Source organism: Ictidomys tridecemlineatus, chromosome 5 (genome assembly GCF_052094955.1).
Source record: "Ictidomys tridecemlineatus isolate mIctTri1 chromosome 5, mIctTri1.hap1, whole genome shotgun sequence".
Taxonomy (NCBI): Eukaryota; Metazoa; Chordata; class Mammalia; order Rodentia; family Sciuridae; genus Ictidomys; species Ictidomys tridecemlineatus.
In genome coordinates this window covers 10,240,758-10,266,346 of record NC_135481.1, presented here as the reverse complement: position 1 = coordinate 10,266,346, position 25,589 = coordinate 10,240,758, and the positions used below count along the sequence as shown (strand labels likewise).

The 25,589-nt window shown below is 53.9% G+C and overlaps 1 protein-coding gene across 13 annotated transcripts in view; it reads right to left on the bottom strand.

The window, feature by feature from the left end:
* Positions 1 to 25,589, bottom strand: part of Stra6 (signaling receptor and transporter of retinol STRA6) — a 31,929-nt gene that overhangs the window by 2,291 nt on the left and 4,049 nt on the right. Inside the window, exons 2-18 of one of the 13 annotated variants that reach the window (XM_078049301.1) lie at positions 25,372 to 25,491; positions 24,725 to 24,870; positions 18,494 to 18,621; positions 15,244 to 15,324; positions 14,944 to 15,010; positions 14,551 to 14,636; positions 13,328 to 13,467; positions 12,630 to 12,796; positions 11,285 to 11,407; positions 9,490 to 9,557; positions 9,246 to 9,325; positions 8,928 to 8,989; positions 7,849 to 8,011; positions 3,238 to 3,313; positions 1,935 to 2,068; positions 713 to 830; positions 527 to 628 (exon numbers count right to left, since the gene is read on the bottom strand). In XM_078049301.1, the coding sequence (XP_077905427.1) occupies positions 527 to 628; positions 713 to 830; positions 1,935 to 2,068; positions 3,238 to 3,313; positions 7,849 to 8,011; positions 8,928 to 8,989; positions 9,246 to 9,325; positions 9,490 to 9,557; positions 11,285 to 11,407; positions 12,630 to 12,796; positions 13,328 to 13,467; positions 14,551 to 14,636; positions 14,944 to 15,010; positions 15,244 to 15,324; positions 18,494 to 18,621; positions 24,725 to 24,730 (1,601 nt within the window). In that variant the 5' untranslated portion in view covers positions 24,731 to 24,870; positions 25,372 to 25,491. Of the gene's footprint in view, positions 1 to 526; positions 629 to 712; positions 831 to 1,934; positions 2,069 to 3,237; positions 3,314 to 7,848; positions 8,012 to 8,927; positions 8,990 to 9,245; positions 9,326 to 9,489; positions 9,558 to 11,284; positions 11,408 to 12,629; positions 12,797 to 13,163; positions 13,182 to 13,327; positions 13,468 to 14,550; positions 14,637 to 14,943; positions 15,011 to 15,243; positions 15,350 to 18,493; positions 18,709 to 18,747; positions 18,865 to 18,943; positions 18,960 to 19,381; positions 19,400 to 22,236; positions 22,310 to 22,470; positions 22,536 to 24,724; positions 24,871 to 25,342; positions 25,492 to 25,589 lie in introns of those variants that run through there. The other 12 variants (XM_078049303.1, XM_078049302.1, XM_078049298.1 and 9 more) reach the window with 12 other exon arrangements.

Below are 25,589 nucleotides of genomic sequence, written 5' to 3'. Positions count from 1 at the left end.
CTTCTGAGTGACATGCTCTATGCTGGGCCTTCCCTCTCAACCCACCACCCTGGAAGACAGGTGGTATCACTCTCTTCTTTGGGAGGGAAACTGAGGCCCAGAGAACCTGGTGACTTATTCAAGTCTATCTAGTTACTCGTTGGACGGGCTGGGATTTTAGTCCATGTCTATCTGGGTCTTTCCATGAACCCAGTGCCTTCTGTCTCCTCCTCTGATTTCCCTATCCACTAATTCAAATTCCCTTGTGGGGTCAAGGTTTCCCCACAACTCTGCCATCTGACACAGAACTTTTTTCCTGCAAAGTGAGAAGATGTAGGGTTTGGGGGCAACGAGGATCCAGGGAGGAGTGTAGATCCCACAGACAAAAAGGGATCCTGGGGCTAATTTATGCCTCACGTGATATAGAGAAAGATATCTTGGAATGTCTCTGTAGGTAAGGCAAGCTCTTTCTTCTACCTACTGGGTAGGAGACACTGAAGAAGAGGCTGAGGGCCCTAGGGAACCACAAGCTCAGAGACCACCTCACCGGTTAGTCAGCTCTGGGTATCCATGGTTAGTCTTCAGGAAGACCCAGTGGGCTGCTATGTTCTGCAGGGTCACAGCTAGGATCAGAGTCAGCCAGAAGGGCCTGCAGGTGGATTAGGGAGGGTGGTTGCTGTTAACAGCCCTCTATAAAAGGGTTCCAGAGCCCTCCACTCCTTGCCTCACTCACCACGAGGACCCCAGGGATCGTAGGAAGAAAAGGTTCCTGCCGTGCAACACAGGCACAAACACTAGGAAGGCAAGGACTGTAGTCCCCAGGAAGAAGATGATCTGCTGTACCAGGAGCCCTGCAGGGATCGGGAGCAACAAGAGGATAGATACCAAGTTATTTGGGAACTGGTGCACCTCTGCTTCCCTCAGGAATCCAAGAGCTTTGGATTCAAGGGCTGACCTGGTTTCAATCCCTACTCTTCTACTGCCTAGCTGTGTTGCCCTGAGCAAGTTACATTACATCTCTGAGCTGTGGTTCTTCCTCTGCAAAATGGTGATCGTAGTCCCTACCTCAGAGGGCTATTGTGTGATCCAAAGAGATTGAATCAGTGGCAACTCTTTGAAACCAAAGTGCTTTGCAAGCATCATTTTTCCCCACTTGCTCCTAAGTTCCTGGGGACAAGACCCCTCTGTAAATCAGGGTTGCATTCCTACCAGCCAGAGCCTGGTGTATCGTAGGTACCTAAGAGTTGTCTGTGGAAACAACCAGACCAATTGATCACATGATATAATGCGTACAAAAGGGTTTGGCAAGCCAGGCATGGTGGCACTCGCCTGTAACCCCAGCTGCTCCAAAGGCTGAGGCAGGAGGGTCACAAGTTCAAGGCCAACCTGGACAACTTGCCTCGACTGTCTCAAAATAAAAAATAAAATAAAAAGAACTGTGATGTCTCTCAGAAGTAGAGGTTCAATCTCTAGTTGGAAAAAGGAAGAAAAAAAACAAAAAGACTTGGCAGAAATCATGACTTTTCATCCCCGTAATTCCTCTTCATTATCAACGTCTTTCTCCTCCCCCAAGGAAGGGAGAACCAATGTAACCTTGGATTTACAGCCTTCGTCCCAGCCCCATAAGTCAGGATGCTTTACCAGCTGCAGGAACCCCTTTGCCATCCCCAACAGTATCCATGGAATCCTGCTTTCATACTTGTGGTGACAGGCTCCCCTTACCTTCCAAGGCAGCCCAGTGCAGTCCCTTACAGGAGCTGCAATGTGCCACTTTGAACTTGCCACCTCCAGATCTGGGTATACACCTGCGCGTAAACACCTGGTGGCACCCGGGGTTAGTCTTCATGTGAAGGGTACCCTTCTCCCAGTGCTCCTTGATGCTCTTACTCTGGAGCATGCTTCCCTCCGCCACCACAGGGACCAAGGTCTGGGCTGGGGGAGGGGAAGGGGCTCACCGAAGCAGGTAAAGGCAGTGTGGTAGGCGCTGAAGCTCATCCAACAGAATATGGCCTTGCGGGATGGTCGAGTGCTCTGGAGTGGGGGGCCCAGGTCCAAGGCAGCCCCTCTGTGCAAAGCTTGAAGGTTGGCCCTGGGGTGTGAGCAAGGGGGGCAGTACCCTCAGGGAGGAAGACACTCCCAGGTGCCCCTGGGCACTCTCTGGCCAAACCCCTAGCCTAATTAAAACCCTCAGCAAGGACCCTCAGAGCCCTGAGGCCACTAACTCAAGCTGGCAGGTCTTCCTGGAAGAGGTGACATCCTGGGAGCCTTACAGGGTGACTGAGGAGACAAAACCAAGCAGAGGTTCAACCTGAGCCATGTCGGGATAGTGGGAACCAACAGTGAGAATGGAGGTGACACGCGACTTGGGCAGCATGCGGGCAAGCATTCTTGTGGAACCTTGAAGGCCAGGGTCAGAGGGGCCAATCCTGTGGGAAAGAGCCCCGGACAGGGTCTCTGAGGGCTGTCAAGTGCACAGAGCACGGGGGCCAGTTCTCTGCCATGGTGAGCTCCTGCCTCCCTTCCCACAAGGCCTGTTCCCACCCAGAACTCAGAATGCCTCAAGCTCTTCAGCGCTCACCACAAAAGGGCAAGCTGGGCAGTTTGGCATTCAAATTCCAGAACAACGCCTCCAGTCCCCTACCCCTGCCAGACCACCCTTCACGCTGTCAGGTGCACCCACTTCTCTACTTACTTGGGGTGTGGGTACCAGAGATTGAACTCAGGGGCACTTGAGCACTGAGCCATATCCCCAGCCCTATTTTGTACTTTCTTTAAAGTCAGGGTCTCACTGAGTTAACTTAGCGCTCTCTGCTGCTGAGGCTGGCTTTGAACTTGTGATCTTCCTGGCTCAGCCTCCCCAAGCAGCTGGGATTGCAGGCGGGCACCACCATGCCCAGCTCTCATGCTCTCAAGAGGTTCCTCTGGCCTGTAGCACTCTCAGTCCCTTGCCACCTACCTCTTCTTCCACTCTTAGGTAGAATGCCAGCTGCCCAGATGGCCTCCCTATTGAATTCAGCTCTCCGGGGTGGCCCCTTCTCAGAGGTACCCTCTCCTTTCAGTCATGCCCCATTTTCCTTGCAGGTATTTCCCCAATCAGACAGCGGTCTCAGAAGGCAGCCCCAGGGCCCACCTCTCCACCCACTACCATGGAGTCTCCAGGGCCTTCCCTCCCTGCAGCCCCAGGGCTTCCAGACACACCTGCTTGGGTCTCTGGCCCTTTCCCACTTCTGCACAGGGTTAGTCAGAGCTGCCACCAACCTGTGAGTTGTCAGCGAGCGGATCAGGAGCAGGAGGGTGAGTATGCAAGACAGGACCAAGGCCGAGATGTAGCAAGCTGGAGGGGGAAAGGGGGCACAGTGGGAGATTGGGTCCTGGAGGATCACTGGGGAGCCTCCGACCCTTGCCAGGATGGGACCCTGGCCCCCATCCCCCTCCGAATGGAGTCTTCTTGGTCCTGTCCCTATCTTTCAAGGGATTCCACCAACCAGGCTCCTGCCTCCAGCCCCACCACTTCTTGGCTGTGGGAACTTCAGGGGGACACCTCACCCCTGAGCCTTGCTTTGTTCGTGTGCACCTCCCAGGCACATTGTTGCTCCTGGGATAACTCAATGACCACAATCCCCGCCCCTGCCTGACCAATGGCTTTTGTTCATGGCACAGAGGATGTGAGTCCATGGCAGTGTGCCAAGTCTATAAGGACAAGGAAGGTGGCCCTGCCACCCATCTTGGGGGTGTGACCCCACCTCTCAGCTCCTTCACCCCAACCCCGGCCATGCACGCAGGTAACGAGATTGCTAGAAAAAGAGCTGGGAAAAAGCGGAGGGTGTGTCGTGAACAAATACTGAAGACTATCAGGATGCAATCTTCCCACCCTCCATCCACAGACATCCTCACCCTGGATCCCCCGAAGCAACCCCAGGAGGTCAGACACAGGAATTGTTCCCAGGAGGCCAAAGAGGAAACAAGGTCAGAGAGGGGGCTTAACACAGCCAACCCCACCACCAGGTATGGTAAGTGCAGCCCTCCACTAGATCCAGAAGGACCCAGGTTGCCTGCACTCTGAGCTTGTAAGTCAGCCCAGAGAAGTGTCCCCGGTTCTTGTGTTTCCACCTGGAAAGGTGACAGCAAACACATGAGTAAGACAAGCACCCGATCCATGTAGCCAGAGATGTGGGGGCAGTGGGTCTCAGCACTGGTAGCACATTGGGGTAACCTGGAGCTACCCGAACTTCCCACTGCCTGGGCTGTCTCCAGACCAGTTAAATCAGAGTTTCGTGGGGGCAGACCCAGCGTTGATGCTGGGAAAGCAACCAGGATTCCAGTGTGCAGCCAGGTCGAGCAGCACTGGTCTGCAGGTAGAGCCTTTAGGAGTTACTTCTGAGACAGGAAGGGAGATCTCCCTCAGGCAGATAGGATAAGGCCTTGGGAGAAGAACTGGAGGGGAGAGGGAAGGGTTACCCACCATGCCTTCTTCTGCAATAGAATGCTTGTCTCTGCCCTTCCTTTGTTACCCTTGCCCTTATCCCTAGCAACAGCTGACCATGAGCAGACCCCTACCCCAAATGCTTCCCCTTTCTAAAAGATGTGTCAGAATCCCGGGTGAGACCTGTCCTCTTTAATAATGTAAATAAGGGATTGAAATTATACACTCCTGTTTGGCTTATTAAACTCAGGATTTAGAGAGCTTGATTGGTCCATACTGCACCCCTGACCCCACCAATCACCTGTGCCAGGCCATTAGATATGCCTTTAAAAACCCTGAGACAACACACCCATTGGCATCCCTCTCTTGGGGACCCTCCCCTCTGGAAGGCTCTGCTTTTTTCCTATTAATCTCCCTCCTCCTCCTTCTCCTCCTCCTCCTCCTCCTCTTCCTCCTCCTCCTCCTCCTCCTTCTCCTCCTCTTCCTCCTCCTCCTCAGGAATTGAACCCAGGGGCACTTAACCACTGAGCCACACCCCCAGCCCTTTTTGTATTTTATTTAGAGACAGGGCCTCACTAAGTTGCTTAAGGCCTTGCTAAATTCCTGAGGCTGGCTTTGAACTTGTGATCCTCCTGCCTCAGCCTCTGGAGTCACTGGGATTACAGGCATGCGCCATCACTCCTGGCCCTCTTTCTATTACTCTAATAAATCCTGTTACTTTACTCTCACCCTGGTGTCTGTGGATTTCATTCCTCGAATTCATGAGACATAGAACTCAACTGCCTGGATCCAGTGTGACACTTCCAATTAATTGGAACCAATCAACCAAGCAATACTTAGTGCCTCCTATAGGGGTTCTCAAACTTTTGCTTGTGTTACAATTATTGGGTGGGGTGAATCATAGATGCCCGGCCCCACCCTCAGAGTCTCCAATTCAGTAGATCTGGGGTGGTGACTTCAAATCTAGGAAACTTTTTTTTTTTTTACATTTATTTTGTTTATTTATTTTATGTGGTGCTGAGGATCGAACCCAAGGCCTCACACATGCTAGGTGAGCACTCTACCGCTGAGCCACAACCCCAGCCCCAAATCTGGGAAACTTTAAAAAAAGTTATCAAATATTCTCATATACAGCTAGGAATGAGAACAACTGTTACAAAAACAGGAGCCTCTTTGCCTGTCCCTGGCTTCCCCCTGTAATACCCTCAGGGATACTTTTCTGTAAAGTATGATTGAGAGATAATGCTGGGCATGCACAGCTCCAGCCTGCTGCATTGCCCCTTTTGGAGCCAACTGAGCACCAGGCAAGGGGCATTCTAGACCACTTGCTGCCAGGAGGAAGGAACCTGCCAGCCGAGCCTCATCAAGTGAATGAACAGGCTAACGGAGGGGAAGGGTTGGCAAAGCTGGGTTGGCCATTTACCTCCATCTGTCTACCTGCTGTTTCTCTCTCTTTCCCTCCAATGGCTCCAGACTTGGGTTGCTCCAAACCCTGGCACCCAGAAAATTTTTCTTCTTTTTGCAACTGCTGGGATCCTGCACCTGCCCCCTCTAGACACTCCTTGTGGACAGATCTACCTTCCTCAACCAATCAAGGGCCTCCTAGACAGGTGTGCCCGTTTAACCTCAGCATCCATATTGCAGGTAGGGAAGTCAAAGCCGGGAGAGGTGAAGCAGCTTGTCCAAGGTCCCACAGTTTGTAATCGATGGAACTGAGAGTATAATCTGGCCTGCCTGATCCAGGGTCTAAGCTTTCTGGAAAACAATGCCAGAGTTATGGCCCAGGCACCAATGGGCAGCCCCAACACAAGAGCTCAGAAGACATTAGCTTCTTAGCTTAAGAACAGACCAAAGGATGCTGGGTGCAGTGGCATAAGCATGTAATCCCAGTGGCTCAGGAGGCTGAGGCAGGAGGATCATGGGTACAAAGCCAGCCTTAGCAACTTAGTGAGGCCCTGTCTCTAAATATAAAAAAGAGCTGGGGATGTGGCTCAGTGGTGGAGTGCACCTGGGTTCAATCCCCGGTGCAAAAGAAAAACAGACCAAAGGCTCCAAGCCCAGCTCTAACCTCAGTTCCACAACTAGATTGCTAAATGGCTTTGGGCATATCTCTAATCCCTCCCGGGCCTCGATTTTCCTTATCCTAAAACTAGGAGAGTAAATGCTGCTTTGTTTGGCCCCCACTTCCAAAAAGATCCCAAAGGGAATATTTGAGCCTAGAAACTGGAACATACAACTGTAAATGCAAGGTGTGGTAAGAAGACTCACTACCCTGGGCACTTTACTTGTTGCCCGAGAGCCTCAGTTTCCTGTTCTATGAACCAGGATCACTCATGCTGATCTAACAAGGCCATGGCAAGTAAGGATCAGAGCTTGGATGTGGGCATAGCTAGGCCACATCTGTTCCTCCCTGTGACCCAGGTCACAGCCCTCTTCAAACCTGTCACCTGTCCAGCTTGTGGACCTGAGCAGCAGTTCCCAGGCAGCCTCCAGTGTGGGAGCTGAAGCCTTCAGGCATGTGGTGGGAAGGGTGGGCAGGGAAGGAGGAGGTCACTGGGCACACCTCTGCCTCTTCCCCACTCTATGCCCCACTTCCTGCCATTTGGCATTGCCAGCTTGCCTTGGTCTGTGGGACAGGATGATATTCATGGTCGGGAAAGCTGCAGAGCAGCCTACAATGCTGGCAGCCTCTGCTCCAACTACCACGGGTTACTCCCCAGAAGCCAGGGTGCCCATTATTGAGGGGCCCTCAAATGAGCCAAGGGGGTAGGCCCTAGGACTCTTGATCTCCAGACTTATCTCATGGTGATGGAAAGAGCCCCTGAGCTCTAGGCGACCTGGCTCCACTCTGCCCTGCTGCACAGCCGTAGGCCAGCCTTTCTTCATGTGCCCAGTGGAGACTATGTGGGGAAGCCTGGGAGGTGCGGGGAGGGCCTGGGAGGTGGGGTGGGGAGGTAACTGCAGGAATAGGACTCCAGGTGGCATCTACCATTCCCTGGCTTGGGGGTCTCATTTCAGGGGAGGCAAGGAGAGGAGATGGCCTGAGCAGACAGGGACTGGGAGAGAAAACGGGTACCCTGCCCAACCCCATCCCCTGGCATGGGTTAGCCCAGAAATCCTGGCCCACTGCCCCACATCACTGCCTCCTTTCCTCCCTCCCCTCCCTCAGCTCACACTTGCCAGCCTTCTCTGTCACCACACCTGCAGAGTGGGTCAAAGACCCAGGAGCTGGGGGCAGGGGCAGGGGGCTGCTGAGACAGGTCTCTAAGTCTCAGAAGCTTGGCACTGGAAACTTCAACTGTCCCCATTTGGAGACAAGGCAGTGGAGGCCCAGAGAGGGGAAGGAAGGTGTCCAAGGACCCCCAGGATGTCTGTGGCAGGCTGGGACCCTATCCTGGCTCCTGGCCCCTCTGTGGCTTCGGGGCTCCTGAGGAGGGGAGACTCACCTTCCAGAGCCCACAGATGGTGTTTCACTAGCTCCACCACCTCCTGCCTGTCCTCGGAGAGCACGATCCCAAAGCCAGCCAGCAAGTAGGAGACATCCGTGGTGATACCTGCCCTCACCTTCTGCATGGTAGGAACCACACTCACCAGCAACAGCAGGGCCACCTGGGAAGGCCCCACAGTGAGGATGCCAAGGCCTGGCTGTGCTCACACCCGGCATCCCACCTAGGAAGTGTTTCCTATGCAAGCAAGGGGACTTCAGAGGGGACCGTACAGCAGGCTAGCTACAGCACATGCCTGGAGACCATCGGAGTATCCTATCCACACCTTAGAGCAGGGGCCGCACCCCTCTACACAGTATGTATTGGACACCTCAGTGGTCTGGCAGGTCCCCCAGGAAGCATAATGCATCCCCTACACCTCTGCCTGTCTATTACCTATCAATCTAGGGTCTTTATATTCTAAACTTTAGAATATAAAATTTCTAATTTTTTCATGTTGGGCAAAGCAATGAGCATTGACATTTCATCTAGAAATACCCAGATTCAGATTTTAGCAACTCTGAGATAAATTAGCTGTAGGAATTTGACCGAGTCAAAGTCTCTGAGCCTCAACTTCCCCTATCTACAAAATGGAGAGAAATCATACCTACCTTCCAGGATTTTGTTTTGGGTTTTTTGCGGGGTGAGTGGGGCTGGTGGTGGTGATGGTAGTGAGGATTCATCAAATATATGGTCTCACTGAATTTTCTCAACTAACCAAAGAGGAAAATGATTCTATTTCTTCCATTTTATAAATGAAGTAACAGACTCAGAGAGGTTGAATGGCTTGTTCAAGGTCACACAGGAGGCAAATAATGGAGGTAGGATTTAAATCCATTTTTATGTGACTCCAAAACTCATGCTCTGAGTTGCTATACTCAGTCCAATAAGGGCTGACACCCTGCTCTTCTGGGCCAGCATTCCAAAGATGGCCAGAAGCAGCTGGACAGGACCATGGGTGGGGCATTTGAAGAGCTGAGTTGGGCCTGAGCTATTCCAGGATTGGGGATTCAAGGGTCACTACAGGGTGTAGGACATACCTGGTAAATGGCTGTCCCTGTCAAGGTGGCTGAGATCACTAACTTCAAGGGGAGGCGGAATCCTGCAGAATCCAAAAAAAGGGGTATGGTGAACAGCACCACTAGCTGTTCCCATCCCTCCCAAGGAGCCCAGGAAAAGGGACGGAGCTCACAAGACCCTGGGCCACCAAGGCCAGGCCAGGATCTTCCCCTTGTCCCAAGCTGGCAGTTGTTTCTCCTGGTGACAAGGGAGCAGAGGAGCAGGAGCCAGCCTTCCACTGCTGCTTCTGGGCAAAGAGAAGTGAGGACACCTGTCACTCGGCGTCAGACGCTCGGTACCTGGCTGTGGAGTGTAGGTGTAGTGTTGGCAGCAGCTCCAGGCCCGGGACAGGAAGCCATGCTTGGAGGTAGGACAGGAGCTGCAAAGACCCAGGCAGGCAGGGGAGGCCCCAGGTAAAGCCCCAGCCCCAAGACCAAGCTGCAGAGCCTGGTCACTCCTCACCTCTGTCCCCACTGTGCACCAGCCTCCCAAACATGGCTGCTCAGCAGCCCTGCCCGCCATTCTGCTTGCCTGGGACCTCACCGGCTTTCCTGCTTCTTTTGGCAAAGAAGACTCCTCAGATACTCCTCAGAGCGGCTGCTCTGCAGCCCCTGTGGAGACAGGGAAGTGGGGAGCAGATGAGATCTGCCTTGAGCCATCCCGGGGGCCCTGGCTTAGGGCACCAGAGTGGACACCATGTAGGTCCCCATAAATGCCTGGCTGTGGTGGTGATAGTGGAGTGTGGAGAGGATGACCTGTGACCTAGGGGAACAAGGTCCATGACCTGCAAAAGTGTCCTCTTTTCCTGGCAAGGAATTCTCCCCTCAATGCTGTTCTTCCTACACTCTAACTCCAACTCTTCTGCTTTACTCACTGCTTCCCTTCCCCCACCCCAGCAACTGGAGTAAAGGAAAGCCTGTGTCCCTAGGGCCCATCTCTGCCCAGAACTTAGGATGAGGCCATTCCAGGGCAGATCCCTCAGGCTTCTCCTCCCACTCAAGGGACATCACAAGGGTGATCCGATTTGCCTAAGCCACATTCCAGGACTTAAGCCGCCTGCAAAGTGGCAGAAGCCCATGGGAGCATGAGGTTAGCCACTGCCCCGGATCACTGGGAGAAAACAGGCCATGGTCACCTGTTACTATAGCAACCCCAGGACCTAGGGCTGGAGTGGGTCAGCTCAAAGCTTGACTGGGTCCTTTGTGGCTTAAATCTCTTTGACCAAAGTCCAAAGAGGATTTTCTTTCTTTCAAGCTTTGGCAGAGAGGTTTACATGGAGGGAGAGGAGAGAAGGGGCCCCCAACGGAGAGATGTTCCCCTGCCATGCAGAAGCCCAACCAAGATGCTGGGGCCATTGGGACCGGAGGGCTGCCCTGGCAAGCGGACCCACCTGGCCTCTCCTCACTCCCCATTCCTCCTCAGTCTTTCTATAATCTGCCTCTGCCCCTTTGAGGGCCTCTGGAGTGTTCGTTCCTTCTCCCATGTATAAGCCACTTGACCCCACCTATGCCTGCGTTCCAACATCAGCTGGAGGAGCCCCCTGCACATTTCACCCACACTGCACCCATCTCCCCCACATAGGGAAGCTCCTGGAGACCCAGCAATGATCAGTCAGCTCGGAGGCCCTAGCAATTAACCCAAGGCCTGACATATACAAGGTGTTTCTTAAGAAGATTGCAATAGCTTTCAAGAATTCTCTCTCACAAGATGTATCTATCCATCCATTCAAAAATTCAAAAATGTTAGCTGAGTATCTATCTATTATATGCTACAACCTGCTCCATGCTGCCAGGGTAGACACGAACAAAATAGACACACACCCCTCAGTCCCCTTACTCATGCTCCTTAGTCTCTCCCCACTCCACATTTTCCTTGTCCTTCAGGCCTCTTGCTAAAATCCACCCCCTTCAAGAAGCCCTCCCAGACCTCTTCTGCATCTGACATCATCCAACAGTATCCAACATAGCACTGATCTATAATGCAGTTCTGCTCTGGATGCTTTGTGAGTCATTTCAGCATCTGTGGAACTCCCAGAAAGCTCAAGGCTCCTGGCCCATCTCAGTTCTCCAGATGGTTTCAAAGATGAAGCCAGAACTTCCTGTTTTCCCACCCAGTCATCCTTTGTTGAATTCCTGCTGTGCACACAGCCCAGTGCCCCAGGTACCCTGGGTGCTGATCAAAAGTGCAGCCACTAAGCGGTCACTCAGTGACTCAGAAAACATTTTCTGAGCACTTATTACATGCCTCATACCTATATATGGGGGAACCACAGACATGGGAGAGTCTGATGTGTTGGGTGCTAAGTAGAAACCAGCCCAGCCCTGCTCTATCCATTCACCTTGGAGCCTGCTCCTGTCCTGTGGGTGAAGCTTCGCACCAGTTGCACCGGGTACCATAGGCTCAGGAATCCAAGGCCCAGTAGAAGAGGCAGAGAGGCCAGCAGCGAGTAGTACTTGTAAATCTGGACAGATACACAGACACTCAGATAGACCTACCTTGTTCTTTCTTCCCCCACCAAGAACTAGAATCCGTTTCCCTCTCCACCTCAGATTGCCATGAGGATGCTCTGGAGGGCCATGAGAAGGCTTCCAGTTCTATGGGCCCCCAACTTGGGCCATGCTTCACCAACATGCCCACTTCACCTTTTCAGGCCCTGTACAGATCCTCCTGGGAGGAGCATCTGGCCTGGGAAGAGCCAAAGGACAGTTAATGGCCCTTGGTCCATCCCCATGGGCAGTGAGCCCTGAATGGAGGATACCCACTCTCTAGGTTCCCATGTTCCAGGCATGTCAGGCAACAGGCCCCTGAAACAGGACAAAGGCCTAATTTCTTCAGTATGTAGTTGGCCACCTGGGCCTCAAGAAGCCCATGCTCTGCCTCCAGGGGCTGAGGCCTTTCTGGGTTGGGCTCCTCATGTATTCATTCATTTGTTGGTTAATTCAATGTCTTTTTATTGAGAACTTAGTGTGTGCCAGGCTCTAGGTAGTGAAAAAGACCCACCAAGTCCCTCCTCTCAAAGAAACCTCCTAATCTTCACCTATCCAAAGGATTGTGCTATCAACTCCATTTACAGGTGGGGAAACTGAGTCTCAGAGAGGTAACAGTTTCCTCAAGTCACCTGCTTATCTATTTATTGTGTCTCTCTTTCTAGAACAACAGCTCTGGAGTCCAGGGACTTGGCTTGTCTTGTTCATAGCTGTTCCAGTGCCTGGAGATACCCCTGTCCAGAGTATGTGCTTCAGATATGTTTGTTGAATGAGGAAGACTGGGCAGCTTCACAGTCCTGACCAGCAGCCAGGGAACCAGTTTCTGAGGTTCTGGAATTCTCTCTAGCCCCTGAAACTATCCCCTGACTGGGCACTTGCCATCCTCCATCTCTCTTCACTTCTGTTCCCACTCCAGCCCGACCTAGGGATTGATGGGGCGTTGCTGGCTTTCTCTTCTTCCTCTGCCCCCTCCTGTCCTGGAAGCTGCTGAGGGCAGGGCCCTGCTGCCTTGTCCCCTGTCCCACCCCTGGAAAAGCCAGTCTGGCACAGGCACATGTTGAAAGGTCTGGAATCCCGTGCATAACGGAAGGAGGCAGAGCAGCCCAGCGTGTAAGGAGAGATGAAAGGAGCCTCGCAGGTCGAAGTAGGTTCCTCCCGGGTATCCCCTGCCCCAGGCAGTGGTGAGTCAGTGGTTACCTTGGGCGTCTGGGGACACTCTGCCCTCTGCCAGACCTGGATGCTAAAGTGAGCCCAGGACAGTACGCTGCCAAGCAGGTATGCAACTCTGGGCCCGGCCACGGCACAGGCAGCCAAAGGGTAGTAGAGAACGGGATAATAGAGCAGGGCCAGAATCTTCCAGGACTCTGGAAGGCGAAAGAGGTGGAGAGACACGTGATGGGGGCTGACATGGGGCCTGAGTGGTGCCCACCCAGACCTTTCTCCCATCTCCATCTTCCAAGCCCTCAGCTGCTTCAGTGGGCAAGAGCTCAGAGCTCAAAGCCAGGCTCTGACTAGGCATCAGCTGTGATCTGGGGCGAGTTACTTCTTGGAGTCTTGGCTTCCCCTCTGTGAAATGGAAAGAATCACAGTCTAGCAACAAAAAGGAGATCTATGCACAGTGCTTAGCCCAGCACCTGAGTAAGTTCTTGAGGAATTAAGGTTGTACTTTGTTGTTGCTTCTTTCTCTCACTCTCAGTTCCCTCCACTGCAAAATGGGGCTCATGTCCAGACTTCGTGGGGTCTGCTGATCTAAAGAGGTCATGCCAAGGAGCAAAGGCTCCTCCCATTGACAACTGCTCTGGTTACCATCACCTCCTGAGCCAAGCTTAATACCCTTGGACCCCACCCTGCCCCATCCCATCAAGCCAGCCTCAGGCCACGGCTGCACTGGGTACCTGAGTTGGGCAGTGAGGCAAGGGTCAGGAAGGGCAACGGGTCCTCGTCAGAGAGCAGCAAACACAGGGAGCTGAAGAGGACCATGAAGACGGCAACAGGCACTGTCTGGGGTCTGTCCCCAGCCAAGAAATCCACAGGGCTGATACAAAGACAGGGAAGAACAGGTGGGCTTGCTCAGCCCCTGTACCCCCATTACCTCCAACTGTGTTCCATAAATAATGTGGTAGAGTCAGTCCCACCTCCCAGACAGGAAAACTGAGGAATGAGGCTTGTTTATTATTCATTCATTCTATAAATGTCTGTGAGTACCTCCCATCTACCAGCTCTGGGTGCTATGGCAAAGGACGTACACCCAGTGGGAGTAAGCACCAAATACCTCCACACTAACCGATTCGTCTGTCTGGGAGGGCAGATCTTTGGAGAACACAGTGAATCACTGCATCCTTGTAGACCAGCCCCGACCCTGGCTGGGTGTGGCCTAGGGTACAGGGCAGACAGCAGGCCCAGATGTCCTGGTTGTCAACCCTGTGGGCTCAGGGCCAGACCTTCTGTTTCTCTATTCCACCTTGCCCTCATGAGGCTCATCCTCTCTGAGCCCTCTCCCAGACCAGACAAACTCTGTCCTGAGTCAGCCAGAGACCTCAAGTGGCTCACCACAAAGCCAGCATAGCAGTACCCGTTTCAGTGTGCAACCCAGGTCTAGGGTACAAAGCTGTCTACATCCCGGTTCCACCCGCCACTTCCCCAACGCGTTGGTGTCTCCTACACCCGTCTGCCCAGTCCCATCTCCTCAGTGTCGTGCCTGCCCCAGACTCTGGGTTGCAGGGCTGAATGAGAAAGTTCCAACTGGAGGCCAGACCCTCAGAAATGACCTCCAGCTGGAGGCCAGACTCTCAGGGGAAATGATGGTCAAGACAGCATCAGGTGGCTGTGACCAGTCCAGACCCTGGGGCCTATGTGAGAGGACTTGTGTTCCCTGGAGACTTTTACCCCAATTTTGGCACAGCAGAAGCAAAGGGAGCTGGATGAGTCCCTCCCCTCCCTCTGGGGTTCCTAACTAACCTAGGAGACCTGGGTGGGGGTGGAGAAAGCCCAGACAGAGAAGTGGGGGTATCTCTGAAGTCAGAGTTGGCTTTTAGATACCCAACCAGTCACCTCCCCACCCAGAGGGCCCTGTCAGTCAGGCCCCCTGAGTGGAGGGATCCAGGTCCCAGGAACCAACCTGGGCAGTCTGGGCCTGCCATGCCCACAGCCAGGCCAGAGGCAGTGGCGCCTCACCAGCACGGCCAGCAGCAGCAGCACGAGGATCTGAAAGGAGAGTTCAGAAGATGCTTGGGGTGCCCAGGCTGTCCCCAAGGGTCTGAGTCTGAGTTCAGTTAGTCCCAGAACACCTCCCACTTACCCAGTACACCCTCATGTAGCATTTTGAGGAGTGGCCAAGAGGTGACAGAAGTCTGAAAGGTTGGATGTGGCCTGAATCCTAGTTTGGACCCCCACCTGGGCAAAACTCCCAGACCCCTCCCATGACTCCCAGATGCCCCTGCATCCACCCTAACAAGAGACACAAGTCCCTTTGCCAAGACTAGCAGCAGATTGCAAGCCAGATTGGACTCACCGACAGCGGGGCCAGGCAGGCATGGAACAGGCCAGGTGGCACACTGGGGTCACAGGAAGGCACAGCCCTACAGAGCAAAGGAAGGTTGGCTCAGGCCTGGCAAGACCCCATCAGTGTGCAGCTGGGCCTGGGGTTGGAGGCTGTCTACACTGAGGCTCCACCTAGAACTTTCCTCCACCTTCTGCTCCCCCCATGGTATGCCAGCTGGGTGCTAAGCTCTGGAGAGACAGAGCAAGAGTCAGGAGGCTCCCGGGAGGAAACAGCGGGCACCAGTTCATCCAGAGCATCTTTCTTGCTCACCTCGATGCTTCCAATCCGGAGGCTCTCTTCCTCCCTCCTCCTCCAGGAAGACTCCATGACTGTTCCTGGCACCACAGACCTCTTCTCAGAATAGAGATTGGGCCTGCTACGTGGATCAGACACTTCATTGCTATGATTTGCTCTCTACTTCCTAGTACCTCGGGTTGACTGGAAGGATCTTTCCTGGTAACCCTCTTTTCCTGTCAGCTGGCAGGTTGCTGGCTGCACAAGTTTGCTCAGCCACAGAATTGAGTGTGACGGGAAGTCCAGGCCACACTGCCCCTCCACTCCCTGAACCTACAGAGCTGAATACAGCTAAATGGGGGCCATTTATCTAACCATCACAAAGGCTCCCTCTGGTTTGGCAGAGGTCTTGCTCTCAGCGTAGCTGTGCACAGAGGGAAGCCTGTGGTGACAATAAAGAGATCAGTGAAGTCAACAGAGAAAGCAGGTAGGGCAAGAGCTCTGAGCTAGAGTTGAAGCTGGAGATGGATCCCTGGATCAAGGTGGCCTCCAGGTAGCCCAGCTGGAGCCTGGGAGCCAGAGGGAGGACACTTGAGTGGATGCTCTAGGAGGACTGGTTACAAGGGCTGTCCCTGTTCAGAAAGCTCAGGTACCTTCCTGCTGCACAGAAGAGAGGACCAAGGCCTCCTCATCTCCTGGGGTGAGTGCAGAGCCCTGGGACCCTCTGAGGGGCGCCTCCTCTCTCCAGCTTGCTTTCTTTCAGGAAATTCCAGAGGGCAAGCAGTGGAAAAGAAACTGGTCCTTGGGCTTGTCCCTGGGGTATGGGGACTGAAGAAGTCTGTTCTTTGCCACTTCTTGCCTAGGGCAGAGATGGCATCTTCCCAAAACACGGGTTGAGGTGGGCCAGGTAGGGAATCAGGTTCTCATCCCTCAGCTGGACCTTGATCTCTCCTCTCCCACCTCTTCCTTGGCACACTCAGGTGTGGGGGTGGGCTTGGGCCAGCCAGGACAGAGACCGGGCACACTGTCCTGGAGCAGCATTGCCATTTTCCAGCAAACCCCGCCCCCAAATGAGGAGCCACCTCCACCCTGGGAATCCCCTCCAGGGCACTGTCTGGGAGAACATCTGGCCCTTTCTGTATCCTCTGAGGTCTCCATGACCCCTCATTCAAATTCCAAGTGCCACACATGTGACAGGCAGCAGTCCCCACCACCTTAGCACACATTTGGGTGATGGCTTGAGGACTGTGTTTTGTGCCATGGGAAGGCAGGATGACACAGACATCACACGGGAGTCATATGGGGAGGTGGGAAGCTCCATGCTTAGAGAGGCCACAGAAATGGGGTTGGATTTGAGTTTGAAATCTGGTTAACAGCTTTTTAGGCAAAGAAGGGAAAAGGAAGCTCTGTTGAAAGGACAGCCTGAGGAAGCAGTGTCAGGCAGCCAGGGTGTGACTGGCCCCAGGCTAGTCTTTCAGTTTGTTGGCAGCCCAGAAGGTAAGACCAGGTTAGAGCAGGCACAGGAGGCCCTGGGAAGCCACTGAGGGTGTCTGGAGCTTAGGATATTTCTGAGGCTAAGTCCATCCAGGCCACTGTCACCAGTGCCCACCAATCCCAACTCTAGCCTGATGTGCTGGTCACAGTGAGGGCACAGGGGAGCTGCCATCAGAGCTCCTCATGGCTTTCATGTACCATATCCCTGGGGTGTGACTCACGCCTGGAGAGGTGAATCCAAGTTCATCTCCATGGGATTTCCCTGTGCCCAGCTTCCCGCTCCCAGCTTTCAGGGTAGGGGGGTGGGGGTGGGGAAGGGAGATGGAAAATATCTAGACTTGCTTTTACTGCATAAGTAGATTCAAATACTCTTCTTTATTTTTAAAGGTTCCATGTTTGACCGTGGGAGAAGGGAGCTACAAATCCCAAGTGCCAAACATGTGACAGGCAGCAGTCCCCATCACCCAGTCCCTACCATGCCGGGACTTTATTCTGAGACTGTATCTAAATACTGCCAAGCACCGTACTAGTTGCAGGCGCCTGGCCCTTCGCCAATGCCCAGGCCCTGGTGCTCCCAAGGAGGCAATGTCCTAGCATTCCTCTGATTAGTACCTAACCCCATGCTCCATCTGAGTCCTCAAGGATTTCCTAGCCCCTCCCCCAGCCCATGCATAAGAGCCCAGCACTCTCAATGGCAGTCAGGGAAGATGAGTGGGGCATACCCTTGCCCAGAACAGGGCTATTTTCCAGGTGTCAGAACCCGCCCGAGTCCTTCAAAGCATGGCTCCTTCCCCCAGGCCCAGGTGGGGACTCTGTCCCTGCTGAGTGACCCAAGCCTGGCCAGGGCATAGCCTCAGCCCCCGGGGAGGCACAAGAGCATGTTTCCTTCTCTAGTTTCAAATTTTAATGGAGAACAGATGTGCACACATCTGGTTCAGTGTCCCCCCTCCCTTCACCTTTCCAGTTCCTGAAACCCTTAGACAGAGGAGGGAGGCAGGGGAAGGGCCAGGGCCAGGAACAACAAGGGCCGGGGGGCTGAGCTGGGGTCCCACAGAGGCAGCAGTTGGGGTCACAGAGAGGCCCAGTCCCTCTGCCAGAGTGGGCAGACTAAACAAAGATAGAAAGGGTCTGGGCCAAGAGTCCTTGGGCCACCCCGGGGTGGGCTGGCGGCCCCCTCCCTCTGTTTGCACCCTCCCTGGCTTGGCTGGAGCACTCTTGCTACAGAAAACAGAGCCTCCTCATCCTCCCTCCTCAGACTAAGCCATCCAAGACAATGGGCCACAGGGTCCCTCCCTCAGTGACTTTCCCCTAGACTTTGGTCCCAGTTATCTGCCTCCCCCACTTCTCCCCAGCCTGCTCCAAGAACCTGAGGCTTATAAACACTACACCCCAAGTCCTCACCACAGAGACCAGTAACCCCTCGATTGTTTCCCCATCCCAGATACAGGCCAGATCACCCGGGGAGCAGCCCAGACCTGCTAGAGCTGAACCTGCAAGGATGGGGCGGGGAATCTGTCTTTTTAACACATCACACAGTGCTTTTCAGATTGACCAGGTCCTCTGACTTCAAGTTTCTTAACAGCAGGCCAAGGGCTAGTGTTCTCAAGTATCAGATATAGAAACAAGCCCAGAGAGGCTATGACTTGCCTAAGGGTCACACAGTGAATGAGTAGCTGAACCAGTTCTTAGCAGCTCTTGCCCAGGGTCTGTCCCCCCACCACACACACACCAGTTGGTTACCTCTGCCACACCCGACTCTGATGGTTGACAGAGCCAAGGGTGGCACACTCACCCCTCTGGCTGGAGGTCCTTGTCCCCCTGGGGCTCATCGATGTACCAGCTGTTGTAGTAGTCATCTGTTGCCCCCAAGAATGAGGTCTGGTTCCCTGCCGCCTGGGACGACATTCTTGGGCCCTTCTCCTTTGACCCCCAGACAAGAGAAAAAAAAAAAAAATCCTCTACAAATGTGAAAAGAAGCTTAAAGGGAAAAAAAGAAAATCCTAACAAAGAAACATTTCTTTTTAATCCTAAAGGTTACTTTCTTGCTTTTAGCTCTCTGGGAAAAGCCCTGGGACTGCAGGCTAGGAAGGCTGGCCCAGGAGGAGGGGAAGGGCCTCTCGTGTCCCCTCCTGTCCATTCCCGCCCCATCTTGCCCCACCCTGTAGTTATCTTAGTGTACCCCCTCAGGGTCCATGGGCTCTCACTGGAGGACTATCTGGCTGCTGAACGGCCATCAGCTGACCTTAGCTCAGAGGACCGCTCTCAGAGATTTTCCCATTCAGCCCAAGCTGCCCATGGAGACACCTTTCCTTCTCCTCCCAGCCCACCTAGACGGACCCACAGACACAGCAGAAGGGAGGACCAGGAGGAAGGAGTGCAGAGATGAAAGGCTGAGCGGGCTGTAGGAGGCTCCATTGGGCCTGGGGGTCAGGCCCTCCCAGCTGGGTTCCCACCCCTTCTGCTCTAGGGGTCCAGCCCAAGCCTCCCTCACTTTGCCCAGGCTCTCTGGAGACCATCCCCCAGCCCCAGCAAGGCCCTCTCTCACCACTTGTGCTTCAGTGATGGGGTACACAGAATCCAGACAAAGCCCCCTCCTGGGAGGAGGTCCCAGCACCGTGGTCCCCTTGCCCTGGAGGGGTGCAGCCGGGAGGGCGGCACTTGTCTGTGCATGCACACGTACCTGCCCTCAGCGCCTGCCCCGGAGCCCCCACATTTTTGCCTGCCACATTCTCAGAGTCCAGCACTGTGGCAACCCACAGATGGGGCTGGCCGGCAGATTCAGGGAGAAGGCCCCGTCCATGCCTGCTGCTGGGATTTCCATGAAGAGGGCCTCATGTGTTTCACTGGTAAAACCTTTTTGTTCCTACAACTTGATTTCACAAGAAGATAACTCACCCGCATAGGCGGAAATGAGTCCTTTAAACACGAACCAGACCCAGGGGCAGGCAAGGAACGCCCCGCCTGCCTGCTGCTTCTCCAGGGCCCAGGGTAAGGGTTCCTCCGGTCCTCCTCCCCTGAGAAGCTGGACCCCTTGCTGCCTCCCCTCCCTCTCCCTGGCCCAGCCCACAGGGAGGGGTGAAATGCAGACAGGCAGAGAACTGTGCTCAGCCACCGCTCCTGGGTGGGGGTTCGGGGCCCTGAAACTTAGAGGGTCCCTGTCTTTCCAAGGGGCTCAGGCCTTGTCCTACCCAGCTAGGTATTCAGTAAAGAAGCTTAAAAAAAAAACAAAAGAGAGAGACATTCATTTGTTGCAGGGCATGGTGCCATAAGCCTATAATCTGTTGGCAACTAGGGAGGCTGAGGCAGAAGAGTTACAGGGTCAAGGCCAGCCTCAGCAATGTAGGGAGAACCACCTCAAAATAAAATAAAAAGGGCTGGAGGTATAGTTCAATGGTAAAGTGCCCCTGAGTTTACTACCAGTAGACTCTCCCGCCAAAAGAAGTGTGTTTATTCTTTCAATAGAAACATATTGAACAGCTACTATGTGCTAGTACTGTTCCCTGGGAACAGTGTTTTGGGGGTAGAGGGCCCGGATCAGTATAAAATAGCCCTTGGCTAGGCACTGTGCCTGTAATCCCAGTGGCTTGGCTCAGGAGGCTGAAACCGGAGAATTGCGAGTTCAAAGCCAGCCTCAGGAATGGTGAGGCACTAAGCAACTCAGTGAGACCCTGTCTCTAAATAAAATACAAAATAGGGCTGGGGATGGGGCTCAGTGGTTGAGTGCCCCTGAGTTCAATCCCCTGAACCAGAAAAAAAAAAATAGCCTTAAGAACAGAGGGTTGCAGAGGGAAGGCACAGGTGCCCTGGTTATATCCTGGGAAAACCAATTTGGTTGGGGAATTGGGGGTGGGAAGGATTCCTGAAGAAAATCACTTTGGGTAAAGATCAGGAGTTAGGAAAACCAGTTGGGCTGAGGAAGGGGTGGGGCAGTCGAAAGTGTGGTCCCTACGTGGGGAACAGCCCGAGTGAATCTCAGAGTAGGAGGCCTTGAAGTCCTCAGTGTCCCCGCCCTCCCACGTTCCTGAGCCAGGCCCACAAGGCAGGATTAGGGCCTGAGCTCTGGTAGACTCATTCCTCCGCCTCCTTCCCCAACAGCCACTCTTCCAGGAAAGGGGCTCTGACCTCCCTCCCGTCCCACAGAGAGATCAGCTGACTCCGAGCTGAACCGAGCTTAATGCAATACAGGAGACATGATGGCCCTTGGCCATCGGATCCCAGGTTCTCAGGTGAATCATGCCTCTTCAGCCTGGGAGTGGGCTCCCTGAGGGCAGAATCCCTGCCTCTTCTTCTCTTCCTGATGCACAATGCCTGGCTGTGGGGCTCAAGGGGCTTTAGAAATTGAGATTTGTAAAGCCATTGCTTGTTCTAGTGACCAACATTCAACCGTGGGCCTGTCCTATTGTGCCCTGAGGTTCACCTGCTGGGCTTTCCAGAGGCCTCTGCTCAATATCAAAGCCCAACACGCCCTTCACCACTCAAAGATCTGAGTTTAGGGAGCAATCAGCTCCTGTCTGAATTGGGGTTCTTTTTGGTACCCAGGATCCAACTCAGGGACACTCAACTACTGAGCCACATCCCCAGCCCTATTTTGTATTTTGTTTAGAAACAGAGTCTCACTGAGTTGCTAAGCAGCTCACCATTGCTGAGGCTAGCTTAGAACTCGTGATCCTCCTGACTCAGCCTCCTGATCTGCTGGGATTACAGGTGTGCGCCATTGCACCCAGTTCCTATCTGATCTTTAATCCCCCTCTTGATACCTCCAACAATTGAAGGTTAATTCCAGAGAGAGAATGCCCTCCCTGCCTGAGGCAGAGACATGCATTTGGCCAGAACCGTGTCCTGCCCTGGAGGGAGCCAGACTCTGTCTTCCAGGCTCATTTGTTCATTCAACAAATATGTGCCAGGTTGTAGCCTTGGGGCTAATGATACAGCACAGGGCAAGTCCTGCCCCTCAAGGAACTTAACATATAATGGTAGGGGCGGGGGTGTGCTGAGAGGAAAAATATGTCAGGGAAAGAGAAGAGAGGCAGAGAGAGAGGAGCTGGCTGTTCTGGATCAGGTGGTCAGGGAAGGCTTCACTGAGGAGATGGTATTTAGCTTGTACCTGAAGGGATGCAGAGACCCCATCAGGCTACCTGAAGGAGCCTCTGCTGAGCCTCTATCAGCATCAGGAGGGCACCAGGTTTGCCCCAGGAGAGCCCAGGCACTGTCCCTCTCCCACTTCCCTGGATCAAACCTGCTCCCCCTAAAGGACTACTGAGTACACTGCCCCCCCCCATCCCACCTCCACAGCCCGGGTTCTATGATACCACCTTCGTCTTCACTGGGGAGACACAGAAGTCACCTTCATGGAAGCCCTATGCAGAGGTGAGGAAAAGATGAGCTTTATCCTTCTGCCCTGATATGGGCTCAGCTGGCAGAGGACATCTTCATTGCTAATATGGTACAACTACCGCGGGCCAGGCTGAGCTGGAAATGGGAAGGAGCGTGGGAAGGTAGGTGGGGTAGGAAATGCCAGTTGGTAAGGTAGCCTACCTGAGTTTGAGCCCTGGAGCTGGCCCTGAGGCTCCCTTCTCAGGTCATGGCCCCACCTCTGTCTGCTCCAGCCTACAGATTCTTCTGTTGTGGGTTCTCCTCCCCAAAGCCCCCACCCCCTGCCCTCAGTGACTTCATGGCCCAAGAATGTGTATCCAGCACATCAGATACTGGTTATAGCAAGCAGATCAAAGCCACAGAGGCTGGCTGTGACTTCATAGCCTTTCGACCCACCTGGCCTCCAGCTCCCACACCCACTCTGGCAGGGGCATGGGATAGATCATGGGTACTGGGTGGCTACACAGCTTCAGCTTGATAAAGATCCCATTTCTTGAGCCCAAAGTAATTCTTCAGCCTGGGGGCAGAACAGCTTGGAGCTCGGGAATGCTTGGAGCTGCAAATGAGAGGGCTGGCTGGCTCTGAGATGGAAAGAGGTCATCTGGCCAGACTACAGGAGAAGCACTGGGGACAGGAAAAGGGTAAGATGCACCACTGAAGGATTTCTCCAAAGGCCTGGGGAGCAGGGCCCAGGGCCTGCCCTCAGGGGTGGGTTGCACAGGAACATTGGTACCCAGGAGAATCCGAGGCCAGCCTTGCCATCAGGAGAGGAGAGGCTGCAGAGCAGAGGAACTCGGAGACAGAACTGTAGAGGCCCAGAGAGGGAGGAAGAGGGAGGAAGGTGACAGCTTGCATGATCTTGGGGGCTTCCTGGAGGAAGGGCGTGGAGCAAAACCCTGAGGCCAGAGAGGGCCAGGAATGGTAGCAAGAATGAAGTCTGTCTTAGGAGAGCCAGAAGAGGCAGGGGAGAGGCCTGGAGAGAGTCCTTCAGAGGTAAGGGGAGGGTTGGCCTCCTGCTGAAACCAGCAATGGGCCCCTGTGGGCATACTCAGATGGAGCTGATGTCAATGTCCCAGGAGTAGCTAGAGCCAGCAGGACTCAGGGTGGACTTGGATGGGGGTGGTTAAGCCCTGCCCACTGTGGGAGGAAGTCCAAACTTCTGGACTGTGAGCCCATGAAGGTCATCTGCCACCTTGGCCTGGCACAGAGCTGCCCTGCCCTTTGGGCTGGAGTTGGCCTGTGAAAGCCTTGGGACCTGGCTTCCTTCCTCTCCATGTTTTTGTTCAAGTTGATTAAACCTGAGGAATGTTTGTGTCAAGGAACAGAGGCCTGCGTGCCTGCCTTCAGCTGGCTGTGGTTATCAAAATCTTCAAAGGGCAAAATGCTAAGATTAGAAGGAGCTAAGAGTTGTGTGGAAGGAATAGAGAAGGCCAGTAGCATCCCCACAACCTCAGAAACACCCCCCCCAAGAGCCCCAGGTCTCCAGGACCCCTCCAGAATCTCATCAACATTCCCTGAATTTCAATAATGTCACCAGAACCCCAGAACTTTAGTATTGCACCCAAGAGCTCTCAGAAGTCCCTAAACACAACAGAATACCTTAGGAACTCAAGCACACTCCAAGGACCCTCAGACACTGGCAAAGCAAGTGCAGGTTGCTGTGAAATGGCCCAAACCACAGTAAGCAGCTGCAGGAAACAAGAGACCTCCCCCATGGCTCCCCACCCTCCTGTCCCTTGGCTCTGAGTCCAACAGCATACCCCAAAGTCCTATGACACCCAAGCCCCAGCAACATTCCAATCCCACAGCACAGCAGAGAGGGCCCAAAGGGCGCTTCAGCCTAATAGGGGGACTGGCCTGGGCCCGCCTGGGCAGCCTGGTGCCCTGAGGGCCCAAGGGTGAGCACTCAAGGCTGAGTAAAGCTCAGGAACTCAGGAACCTCAGAGTCTGCTCATATGGACCACAGCACACTCTTATAATATGCATAGGGACTTAGCTAGCCTGGGATTTCCAGCAGTGGGCTGGAAAGCAGTGTTATTGACTGTCAAGCTCAAGAGAGGAAGAGTGCTGGGTGCCTATGATCCCAGAGACTCGGATGGCTGAGGCAGGAAGACTGCAAGTTTGAGGCCAGCCTCAGCCACTTAGCAAGACCCTGTCTCAAAATAAATAAATAAATAAAATGATTGGGGGTGTAGCTCAGTGGTAGAGCACCTGGGATCAATTCACACACACACACACACATACACACATTCACACACACACGTGTGTGTGTGTGTGTGTGTGTGTGTGTGTGTGTGTGTGAGAGAGAGAGAGAGAGAGAAGAGAGAGGGAGGGAGGGAGGGAGGGAGAAGAGTGTGAGTGGCTTTGGACTCCTCCCTCTCCTCTGCCATGCAAGAGAGGCAGAGCATCATGTGGTACATAAGCCCTTCCTGGGACTCCTGTTGCCCTCACCAGTCGCATCACCCTAACTTGAGGGACTTAGGCCAGGCCGATGTGGTGGGAGTGTGGACCTGGTGAGCAGGAGGAAGAGGCAGCTGCTGTTCTGGGGAGCAGCACATTCTTCCCCTCCCAGAGTGCTGGGCTAGAACTAACTTGGAGGAGGGAATGCAGGGAGGCAGGTTTCAGCTCAGTTCAAACGTAGTTTTCTTACCCTCATAGAGTAGTAAGCCTCCCTTCAGGTCCTATGACCTGAAGCAATCACAGAAGCAATGGAGAAAAGGCGGAGCTGGGTGCAGGTGGTGTTCGCCTATAGGCCCAGCTGAGGCAGGAGCATCACCTAAGCCCAGGAGTTCAAGCCTGGACAACATAGCAAGACCCTGTCTCAAAACAACAACAACAACAACAAAGCGGCTGGCAACACCCAGGAGCTACAGAGGGTTTTCTGCCTTCAGAGGTAGATAGGCCAAAGGCCCTGAAGATTCCCCAGCTGTAAGAGGCCCAGATTCTCCTTTCCCAGCACACCTTCCCTAGGGGGATCACCATGGTCTGGCCTTGAGGAGTAGGCTTCATGCTGGACACTGCCCTCAGGGCAGGGCTCTCCATAAACCTCCTGCCCACAAGCAGTCAGGCTCTACTCAGATGTGACTTGTGCTATCCCCCTGCCCTGTGGAGCCCCTACTGATTCCCCAGTGGTGCCTGAGGACAGCCATCCCCTGATCCCTTAGAATGCCAGCCCTCCTGATCCTGCCTCTCCAGCCTTCAAGCCTCAGTTCATGCTCCATCCCAATGCCACCCCTTCTCCCTGTTCCCCCACCTGTTCCCATCCTACCTGGCCTTCCAGGCCTGCTCCAGTCCTACCTCTTCCAGTTGTGTCTTGACCTCTCCCTTCCGTTTCTCTTCTTCTTTTGCTGATCACTCTGGGGAGACTCCAGGGTGCTCCCTCAACAACTGGTACCTCCTCTGAGACCCTCTGGGACCCTGAGAGGATGGCTGGTTGTGTGGGCTCAGCAGTTGGCCCTGAGCAGGGTCCCCAGCACCTGCTTTAAAAGGTGCTTGATCTCCTCCTCCCCCACCCG